Below are 10,069 nucleotides of genomic sequence, written 5' to 3' on the forward strand. Positions count from 1 at the left end.
GGAAGAAAACGAACAAACCTTTGGCCAACCCAATAATTTAATTGAAATATTTTTAGGGAGCACCAAATTTTTCAGATACATTGATTAAATTTTTATGTCTGTGATTTGTATATAATAATAGTGTTTCACAAAGCAAATTCCTCTTCCCAAGATTGTTAGCTGTTTCTTCACACAGCCCTTTCCACAGTGCTTTCCATATAGAAAGAACTTCCATTTATACTGGGCAACATAAGGTAATAGGAAAAGTATGAACTTTAGAATCTCGGCTCTGCTATTCATTTGGTGGATGGCAAATACTCTCTTTAGCCTTAGATTTCTATAAAATGGGGATATTAATACCTTCCTTACAAGTTACTGCAAGGATTATGATGAGAAAATATGTAAAGTTAAGCACTCATTATTACCTTTTTTTTTTTTTGCCTACTTGATTTGATTGATTACTTCACACTCCTTACAGATTATTGTTACAGCATTGGCCTTACAGCACCCTCACAGCACATTAGAATCATCTAGAGATTTTGGGGGTTTTTGTTGTTGTTTTTGGCCACGCAGGTCTTGAGGGATCTTAGTTCCCCAACCAGGGATCAAACCTGTGCCCCCTGCAGTGGAAGTGTGGAATCTTATCCACTGGACCACCAGGGAAGTCCCTCATCTGGAGAATTTTAAATGAAATGTACTAAGGACCTAGCCCCACCCAAACTAGTAGAATCTGTCTTTGGGGGTGGGACCCAAGCAGCTGGTGTTTTGCTTGTTGTTAAGTTTCCTAGGTAATTCCGATGCACTATAGGCGTTGAGAACTAGTGGTCTTGAAGGAAGGACTTCACACATAACCTTTCAAGAAAGCTTTCCTGAAGTATTTAGTTCTAATTATTCTCAAAGGTAAAAATAAAAGAGTGGGGGGACCTATGGGGTCATGTTAACCTATTTACTCTTCTGTATCTAATATATTTAATTTTGTAGATAATGGAGGCTTGTTGCTTTGTTTGAGTGTATAGTTCTCTGGGGAATTCCCTGGCGGTCCAGTGGTTAGGACTCTGCACTTCCACTGCAGGAGGCACGGGTTAGATTCCTGGTTGGGGAACTAAGATCCCACAAGCTGCGCAGTGCGGCCAACAAAAAAAAGTGTATATTTCTCAGATCTACCAGTTAATGTTCTGGTCCCTCTCTTTTTTTTTTAAATTAATTTATGTATTTATTTTATTTTTTGGCTGCATTGGGTCTTTGTTGCTGCACGCAGGCTTTCTCTAGTTGTGGTGAGCAGGGCTACTCTTCTTGTGGTACGCGGGCTTCTCATTGCAGTGGCTTCTCTTGTTGCAGAGCACGGGCTCTAGGCGCACGGGCTTCAGTAGTTGTGGCACACGTGCTCAGTAGGTTCTTTTTGGCTCACGGGCTCTAGAGCGCAGGCTCAGTAGTTCTGTTGCACGGGCTTAGTTGCTCTTCGGCATGTGGGATCTTCCCCGACCAGGTATCGAACCTATGTGCTCTGAACTGGCAGGCGGATTCTTAACCACTGCGCCAACAGGGAAGTCCCTGTTCTGGTCCCTCTTAATTGTCGTTTCCTTCCATTATATTTGCTTGTGTTAATTGAATCTTTGTTTTTAAAAAATCCTTTTTCATATTTGATTGGAGAGATTCAGTGGCATTTGTTTTTCCATCTAGTTGAAGTTTATCAGTGTTTTCCTTCACTGTCACTCTGCATATAAATTTAAAATTCCTTTTATAATTCCTTTTTCTACAAGAAACTGAGTACATTGCTTTCTTTTGTCTCCTGTTTTCTGGGGTCAGGAGGAGTCAATGGGCATAAGTATTGCTAATTTTTCTTTTACTTGATTTAAAAAAACAGGCTTTCTCAAATCTGTGATCATCTACTAAATAATATTATGGATAGTCATGCTTAAAGAATTATCTGAGGGACTTCCCTAGCGGTCCAGTGGTTAAGACTCCATGCTTCCAATGTAGGGGGCGAGGTTTGATCCCTTGTTGGAGAACTAAGGTCCCATATACTGTGCAGCGCGGCCAAAAAAAAAATTAAGAATTATCTGAGAATTCAGATGGAAGTGAATTCAAAAAAGCCAGTGGATAAAGGCACTAATCAACTATTTGTACTGCACTGTGTGCTTTCTGATGTGTTTTCACACGCATTAGCCATTCTTACAACTAACATTTTAAAGACTATCTATTGCATGTCAGGTACTAGGATAACAAAGATGAAATATGAGCCTTGTCCTCCAGTGGTTAAAGTCTAGAGGGAAAGACTGGGAGGTAAATAGACCATTATAATCAGTGTAATAAAAGCTCTGAAAGAAGAAATGCAGGGGACTTCCCTGGTGGTGCAGTGGTTAAGAATCCGCCTGCCAGTGCAGGGGACATTGGTTCGAGCCCTGGTCCAGGAAGGTCCCACATGCCACAGAGCAACAAAGCCCATGTGCCACAACTACTGAGCCTGCGCTCTAGAGCCTGTGAGCCACAACTACTGAGCCCACGTGCCACAACTACTGAAGCCCCCGCGCCTGGAGCCCGTGCTCCGCTACAAGAGAAGCCACCACGATGAGAAGCACGTGCACCGCGACGAAGAGTAGCCCTGCTCACCACAACTAGAGAAAGCCTGTGCGCAGCAACGAAGACCCAATGCAGCCATAAATAAATAAATAAACAAACAAACAAATTAATAAATATATTAAAAAAAAGAAGAAGAAATGCAGGGTGCTCTTGGAATATATAGAAGTGTTTAATTAGATTGGAAGATGATGGGATTGAAGAAATCTGGGAATGGGTTAGGGAGGTTTTTCTCAGAGTTATCAGGGAATGGATCCTGAAGGATCTATCAGCTAGACAGATTGAGCTGGGAGCAGGGGAGGGTATTCCTATGTTATATTATGAGAATAGGTAGATGGGTGTAACTCTAACAATACCCACCCTGAAAGACCTCATTAGTTATGTACTTTTCACTAACTAGAACTTACTTTAATTTTTTAAAAAGCCTCAAAACTTGTAAACCTCGTTCCATTTTCACAGAAGGTAAACAGACCTTCCCTATGCCTCCCCCATGAAAAAAAATTTTCAATTTCTAAGCTAGCCCCATAATAAAATATTCTTAGAAGCCAAAAAGATTATGTATCAGGTAGGCAGTTTAATAAATATTTCATGTCCGAGCAAGCTATGAGATCTTGGGGAAGATTTCTGGATTTTCCTAAGTAAGAACATTTCAGTTCTGCTTTAATATTTTCAGATGATCTCTCCCAACCCCCCCGCCCCCACATTTTTCCTGTCAGTTTTACACAGTTTCTTAAAGCAGAATTTTGTGCCTATTGGTGCTTTGCTGTAGTCCTAGAATTCTTGCAGAATTTCAAAACATTCTGTTCCCTTAGCCCACAGGACCATGGGTTATTGTGACTGATACTCAATTCTGATAGGAAGAGAGCTACTGTATATGAAAGACTTTCTATGTAGAAGATCAGCCCTAAGCAGTTTACATAATGATTTCCCTTAATTTTCACAATAATCTAGTCAGTTAAGTGTACTATTATCTTAAGCCCATTTTACAGATGAGAAAATTGAAAAACAGAAAGATGACCTCTCACATAAGTGGCCTACCCAGAATGTAAACACTTCAGCTTTTAGGTTTTAACCATCTCACCTTAATATCTTTTGCTTTCAATATGTGATTTGTATGTCTTTGTAGTCATAGTAATACACTGGAATTACTGAAAGAGGTCTCTATGCACACTGCTTTTTTTAGTGCCTTCCTTTGCCAGATGAAGTCCATATTCTTTGCAGGTCTTTCTTAGTCTGGCTTTCAATATATATATATATATAGCTTCATTCTAATCCTTTTAAATATTGTGTGCTCCAGTCGGTCTGGACTACCTAACCATTCTTGAAAATCATTGCGGCCAAAACTGAATATCACCATTATAGAACGAATTTCTGGGATACAAGATTTGTTTAGTGCCACATTGTCAGCTGCTAAATTATTCCAGTAGTCACTATACTCATTGCTGGTTTGCAGTACTAAAGAGATGGTTGTTTTCAGTTGATGTTGGAGGGGAAACACATTTTTTTCCAGGCTTTCTTATTGTCTATAAAATATGTTTTTCCTTCATACTCTATATTCTTTATCTCTGGATGAAAAGTGATTTTTAATGGGTGTTAGACTTTTCCTGATGCATAAAATTTTGAGCTGACAAAGTTGACATTCTGCTTTTAATTCATTATCTAATACTATTATATAAAAACTTCAAAAGGATTAGAATTATTGTCCAACTTTGCATGCATTAATTAATTATAAACACTTGCTAGTTTTGAAAGGGCATAATATTCTTCCTAAAGTTATCTAATGCACTATATTAACCTATTTCTGTGTTCATTTTGCTTTTGTAAATTTTAAGTTACTTTTGTTCATAAAATTAACAGTTTTCACAGACATTAATTATTACAGCATTTATTCTTGTATCTAGATCTAGAGTGCTGATCTGTATTTGAAACTGAGTATTCATATATTAATCCAAATGGACCCACCTTTATACAATTAATGTTACATTGATTTGATTGATGGTAATTTACACAACCACATGATCTTTGATCATGCACAGTTTTCTGATGTTCAAGTAAGCATTCTGCAATTTTAAGTCTAATAGCTGATTTTGGTTGAATATTGAGGCTAATGCCTAACTTTGGCACATCTCTAAATGCTACTAAACGTTACAGAACCAAGACAATTATACTTTTATTCAGGTCTTCCTTAATCCTACCACATCATACTTATTGCCTACAGATAAAGATTTGCTCCTTTTCTATACTTCTTTCCCTAGACAGATTACTTATAGTTCCATTCTTTCATCTTTGGCCTTCTTTCTGTTTCTTCTCATTTTAATTCAGCAACATTTACAGAGTGCTTAAACTCTGAGTGCTTTGTATGGTATGTTTTTCAACCATGTGAAATCTTTAAAACTACCTTTAAATCCCAACTCAAATGTCATTGCCTGAGGATTTTTCTCGGCCTCTTGAATAGGGCCTTCTTACATCATATCATTTTCTACTTCCTTAGTTCATAGCACTCATTGCATTGTAACACAAGGAATGGTTTGAGTCTATCTCCTTTGCCAAACTGTGAGCTCCTTGAATCTGAAAAGCACATCTTGTTCATTTTTGTGTCCCTAGAGAACTTTAGACAGTGCCTCAAGTAAGCAGGTACTTAGTATAAGGTAGTTAACATCATATGTGCATTTTAATTTATAGGAATTTTACACTGCATGCCTAACAAAAAGAAATGATTGAAATAATCTGCAGTTTTACCTGCCATTCTTCTCAGTAAGTGGATAGCTAGGTTTGGACATGAAGTAGAGAGTATGACTCTGTTGTTCCTTCAGTCAGTTTCTGTTCCCACATGCCTCTCAAAGTGAACATCTCACCAGGCTTGAGTGTGGTATGGTGGTTTCTAACATAGTGATTTCCTAAGGAGTTATCAAGGGCAGTTTTGACTAGATTGACTTTCTCCATATGTACAGTAACTTTAGAACCTAACTCATTATAAAAGATAGGAATGCCACTATACAGTTTAACTAAATGAACATTCTGTCCTTACTCTGAGTTCCTGTAGTAGTTTGTTTTTATGACTCAAATGATATTTTTGCTGCTTAGTTCTTAGCTGTTTGTTCATGTCTAATCTCACCCATTGGAAAGCAAGGATCCTCTTTGTATTTGACATACTGGTTTTCACATGATATTCATTTTTAGAATAAATAGACATTTTAATGTGCTTTCATTGTGCTAAGGTCTAAGGAATAACCCAGAAGCCATATCCTTTAACTCAACCATCCAGTGGTCATCCCTTTACTTGATACCTTTTGCTAAATTTTCCCTCCCAATTATCACGTCTCTTTTTCCACAGCTCTTCCGACGTGTTGCAGCAGCTCTACCTGGAATGGAAAGCACACAGGACAGAAGCAGAGAAGACAGTATCCTTTTTGTTTCATCAGGAAATTTTATTGTTACTACAAGTCTTTAGAACCCCACTTGGTTGGCTTAGGAATATTATGCCATTGCCTTTTACAGCCAAGAATTGATGGTTTAGGAGCAAAAAGTTTTTCTGTAACAAATGAGATCTGGTTATCCAGTTGCATTCTTTGCAGCCTGCTGCTTACTACGATTAATCAGTGAGAGGGTTTGTGTTTATTTGCTTGCTTGATTTTTAATGAGCAGGAAACTCAACATCCAACCCTCCTGCTTCTTAATTTTGACATCCCTTGGCTCTGGGCTTTTTCCCCACAATATATATCATATTTCCTTCCCCTGCTTTTTCTATCATTTGAACTGTCTACTTGGCATAGGCAGGAGATAACTAAGTTTGGAGCTTTATCGTGGCCTCTGCTTTCAGAAATGGGACAGAATGAAGCACATGTAATATTAGTTATTTAAAAGAATTTTGATATTTTCCTTGTTTGTCTCATATTTACCTTCTAGTGTTTTTCCGTATGCAGTTTTATTAAGCCATAGAATTCATAGCACTTTGTATTCAGCTCTTCCCACTTCTGAATGTTTTATGTTTTCTAAGCCTTTACTTTAGCAGCATAATGTGTTCTATAGAGTTGAAGCCCCATTATTTATTAAATTCTCTCCCTGTTGTGGAACTCTCTTATAGGCTATTTTCAGATTTTTATTATAGATAATTTTTTAAGGGACATCATCTTTGTGATTTCTTACTCCTGTAGAATAATTTCCTTAGGATAGATTTCCGTGAGTAGGAATTAACCTTATTCTGAACCTTGCTGCATATAGGAGATATAAGCAAGTTTATTCCATATGAGCACCTTATATGGTGAGCCAGCTATATAGAAAATAGTGGCTGAGTAGTCTCTGAAGCCAAATAGGAATGGAAGGGGGTCTTAGCAGAATTGTCGATGTTCAGCAGAATTGGAATTGTACTTTCCCATTTATAGTTCCTTAGCTTTTGTTTCAGTGATTGACATAAAACTGGAAAAGCCTCAGGAGCAACCAGTCAGCGAAGGAGGCTGTTCCTGCTAATCCCCCATGGCATCTTCAACTTTCCTCCAGAAGCTCACTGCTTTGGCCCCCTTACTCTTTCATTGACTGCAGTGTGAATATTGGCTTGACCCTTTTCCCTTCAGTAATAACGTATTGCAATTCAGCATTGCTGCCTGTCTCTTGGAGATGATCTATTAGCTTCACAAGCACAAAAAAGTCAGTGTCTTCATTATTTATATTTTACAAAAAGCCAAACAATTCAAGCATATTCCAGTGATAACTTTAAAAATTAGATACATTTTCTTAACATTTTTTTTTCCTTTTTAATGTTATGAGAATGTACTTCAAAGTGATGGAAATCTCAACAGTATGTGGCTTGGTTAAGGAGCAGTTGTTCACAGCAGCACTTGCCTACCTACTTGATCTCTCCCTGCTTTACTTGCTTGTTCTTTACCCCATTTCCTATTCCAATCCTCCCTCTGTCAAAACAAACAAGCGGGGGCAAAGCAGTAGTCAGACCAAGCCCATTGGAATTATCCTTCAGTTTTAGCAATACCACTTGCTCTCAAGATATCCAAAATTTTTCTTAAGCACTGACATAAATTACTTAGACCTTAATTGAGGTCAAAACTCAACTATCATGGTAGGCTGTGCTGGAATAAGGAAAAGGTTCTGGTGCGTCTTCAGAATGAGTCCTAATGAACATACTGAGTACTTACAAGTAAATGAACATAAAATATATTTCTGACCAAAACAAATGATTCTTTCACATGTTAGACTCCCGGAGAGAAAAGTAAAAGTGCTTCAGAACAGGTTTTAAATATTTAATTCTTCTAAGAGCTGTTTCTCCCAAGATTTTAAATTTGTCAAAATCGAGTTCTTCTGTTTGTTTAAAAAACAAAACTAAACTTTTTTAGGCAATAGATTTCTCTTGAGTTTTCTTTTTCTTTCTTCCTTTCTTTCTTTCCTTCTTTCTTCCTTCCTTTCTTTCTTCCTTCCTTCCTTTCTTTCTTTCTTTTCTTTGAAATGCTATGCAGGCAAGGCACTGTAGAAATCAAATTCCTTTAAGAAGAACCAGTGGAAGAATTTAAATTTGGCACTTTGAGCGAAACTACTGTAACCAGTAGAAACAATGATATCTAAAGCTTACCAACTAAAGAATCCTCAACAGAATAGCAAATACTTTGCCCAGGACAATTGAGGTCAGATTGAAAATGGAAACAGTTTTCTTATAAGCCCTAGAGGCAGATCTGAAAAAGCATACATAGAAGAGGGAAAGGAGAGAATGAAAATAAAACTTAATATGCAGATTTATGCCTTATTTTTCAGCATTTTTTTTATGTTGGTTCTCTCAATCTGGTTTTGCTTTTTATTAGATCTGTATAGTTTGCTTAATTAACTAGTGATTTAATTTTATATTTAAGCTACAATTAATCTTTTTTCTTTGGTGATATTTATTTCTTTGCCTTTTTTAAAACTACTTTCAATTTTTAGATGTTTTATTCAGTCTATTTAGAGCTTCATAACAATGGCAATATGTATTTCCCTTAAAACACTGCAAACAAATATACTAGGAGTGCACCATTTTAATCTTTACTAGTTATTGTGAGATTGCTGTGTAAGTTAATAAATACATTTGTAAATACATTGTTTGCAAGAAGAAAATTTCTGAGTTACAGCTCAGGAAAAGCCTGCTGAATTTATGTTGTAAGCATTACTTAACACAGTATAAGGATGAAAAGACAACAGAAATATCTTCATACTTCCTCATCCCCTCATTGCAACAAAACCTTTAACTGGGAGAACCTTATTCCTTCCCCTCTCTTTCCTCTTCCTCCTCCACTTCCCACTTATTGTCACCTTATAATATTCAGAGAGCACTTGGATTATGGGTCTGAATAGAGAAATGCTTTCAAATAATCATTAGCCCACATACCCCAGTAACTTGTACTCAAAGACGGGATGGAGTTGTAAAGTGCTTTTATAATACAATATTATTGTTAAACGCAAGGGTTGACTCTTTTGTTTTATTTTGACATGGCATGTCCTGAAATAAATATCAATTCAATATGACGATGGGTCATATTCTTTATTTGGAAGAAGTTGTGATTTCTGACATGGGGGTGATTGTGTTCCTACACTGTAGCATTTGATTCTTTTTAGTGTATCTTTAAGGCAGTAACCAGTTAGTGCTGCTTTTAATATTGGTCTTTTTATTTAGCTGGGGTTCTTCAACCGAAGCAGTGAAGTGTGTTCATAGTGCACTTTTTTTTTTAATAAACACAGTTTTGCTGCCCAAAAAATGTATAAATAAACAAAAAAGAAAACACTTACTGACTTGGTTTCCCATTCCTGCCAAAGTGATGAATTACCATGTGCTACTTCCTCCCTAGGACTATAAAGGGAATGTGGAATCCAGAAAAATAGCAAAACAACAACAAAACTGTGAAACCCCTGGGGAGTCACAAGACTCTTTTCAGCTGTTGAGGGTGAGGGAAAGTGGTTGTAACTTGAAAGATAGGGCCACTGGTGGAGGCAATAATAGGATGTGTTAAGAAAAGCAGTTTAAGTTCTGCTTATGCTTCCTCACTCCTAACTCCACCTTTGCCTTTGGACAGGGGTGGCAAACTGCCCTCGCACCAAATCCAGCCTCCTACCTGTTCTTAAATTAAGTTTTGTTAGACCTCAGCCATACTTTCTCACTGCAAAGATGGAGTTGAGTAGTAGAAACAGGCCTTAGGGTAAACCACAGCTGTCCGCTGTACTATAGAAATGGAGGCCACAGCCCAGACTACAGGCTCAGGTATCCACAGCGGTAACGTCAGGGCAGTATAAAATCCCTGAGAGGGAATTTCCTGGTGGCTTAGTGATTAGTATTCCGTGCTTTCACTGCCGTTGCCCCAAGTTCAGTCCCTGGTTGGGGAACTGAGATCCTGCAAGCCGCGCAGCGCAGAAAAAATATAAAAAATCCCTGAGAAGTGAGGAGTTGATGAAACTAGGTGGAGAATAACCTGCCTGCCTTAGGCCTTCCACTAACTCTTTACCCTTTCAAAACATCAGTTAGTGGACTGTGATCTAGGGAGAC

The 10,069-nt window shown here is 37.7% G+C and overlaps 1 protein-coding gene across 2 annotated transcripts in view; it reads left to right on the top strand.

Annotated features, from left to right (window-relative positions):
* The window catches only part of RAB6A (RAB6A, member RAS oncogene family), a 77,849-nt gene extending 68,792 nt beyond the window's left edge, over positions 1–9,057 (top strand). For both annotated transcript variants that reach the window (XM_061201267.1, XM_061201266.1), the window contains exons 7-8: positions 5,891–5,957; positions 6,959–9,057. In XM_061201267.1, the coding sequence (XP_061057250.1) occupies positions 5,891–5,957; positions 6,959–7,023 (132 nt within the window). In that variant the 3' untranslated portion in view covers positions 7,024–9,057. The remainder of the gene's footprint in view (positions 1–5,890; positions 5,958–6,958) is intronic.
* The last annotated feature ends 1,012 nt before the right edge of the window (positions 9,058–10,069 follow it).

This window comes from Eubalaena glacialis, chromosome 10 (assembly GCF_028564815.1).
Source record: "Eubalaena glacialis isolate mEubGla1 chromosome 10, mEubGla1.1.hap2.+ XY, whole genome shotgun sequence".
Taxonomy (NCBI): domain Eukaryota; kingdom Metazoa; phylum Chordata; class Mammalia; order Artiodactyla; family Balaenidae; genus Eubalaena; species Eubalaena glacialis.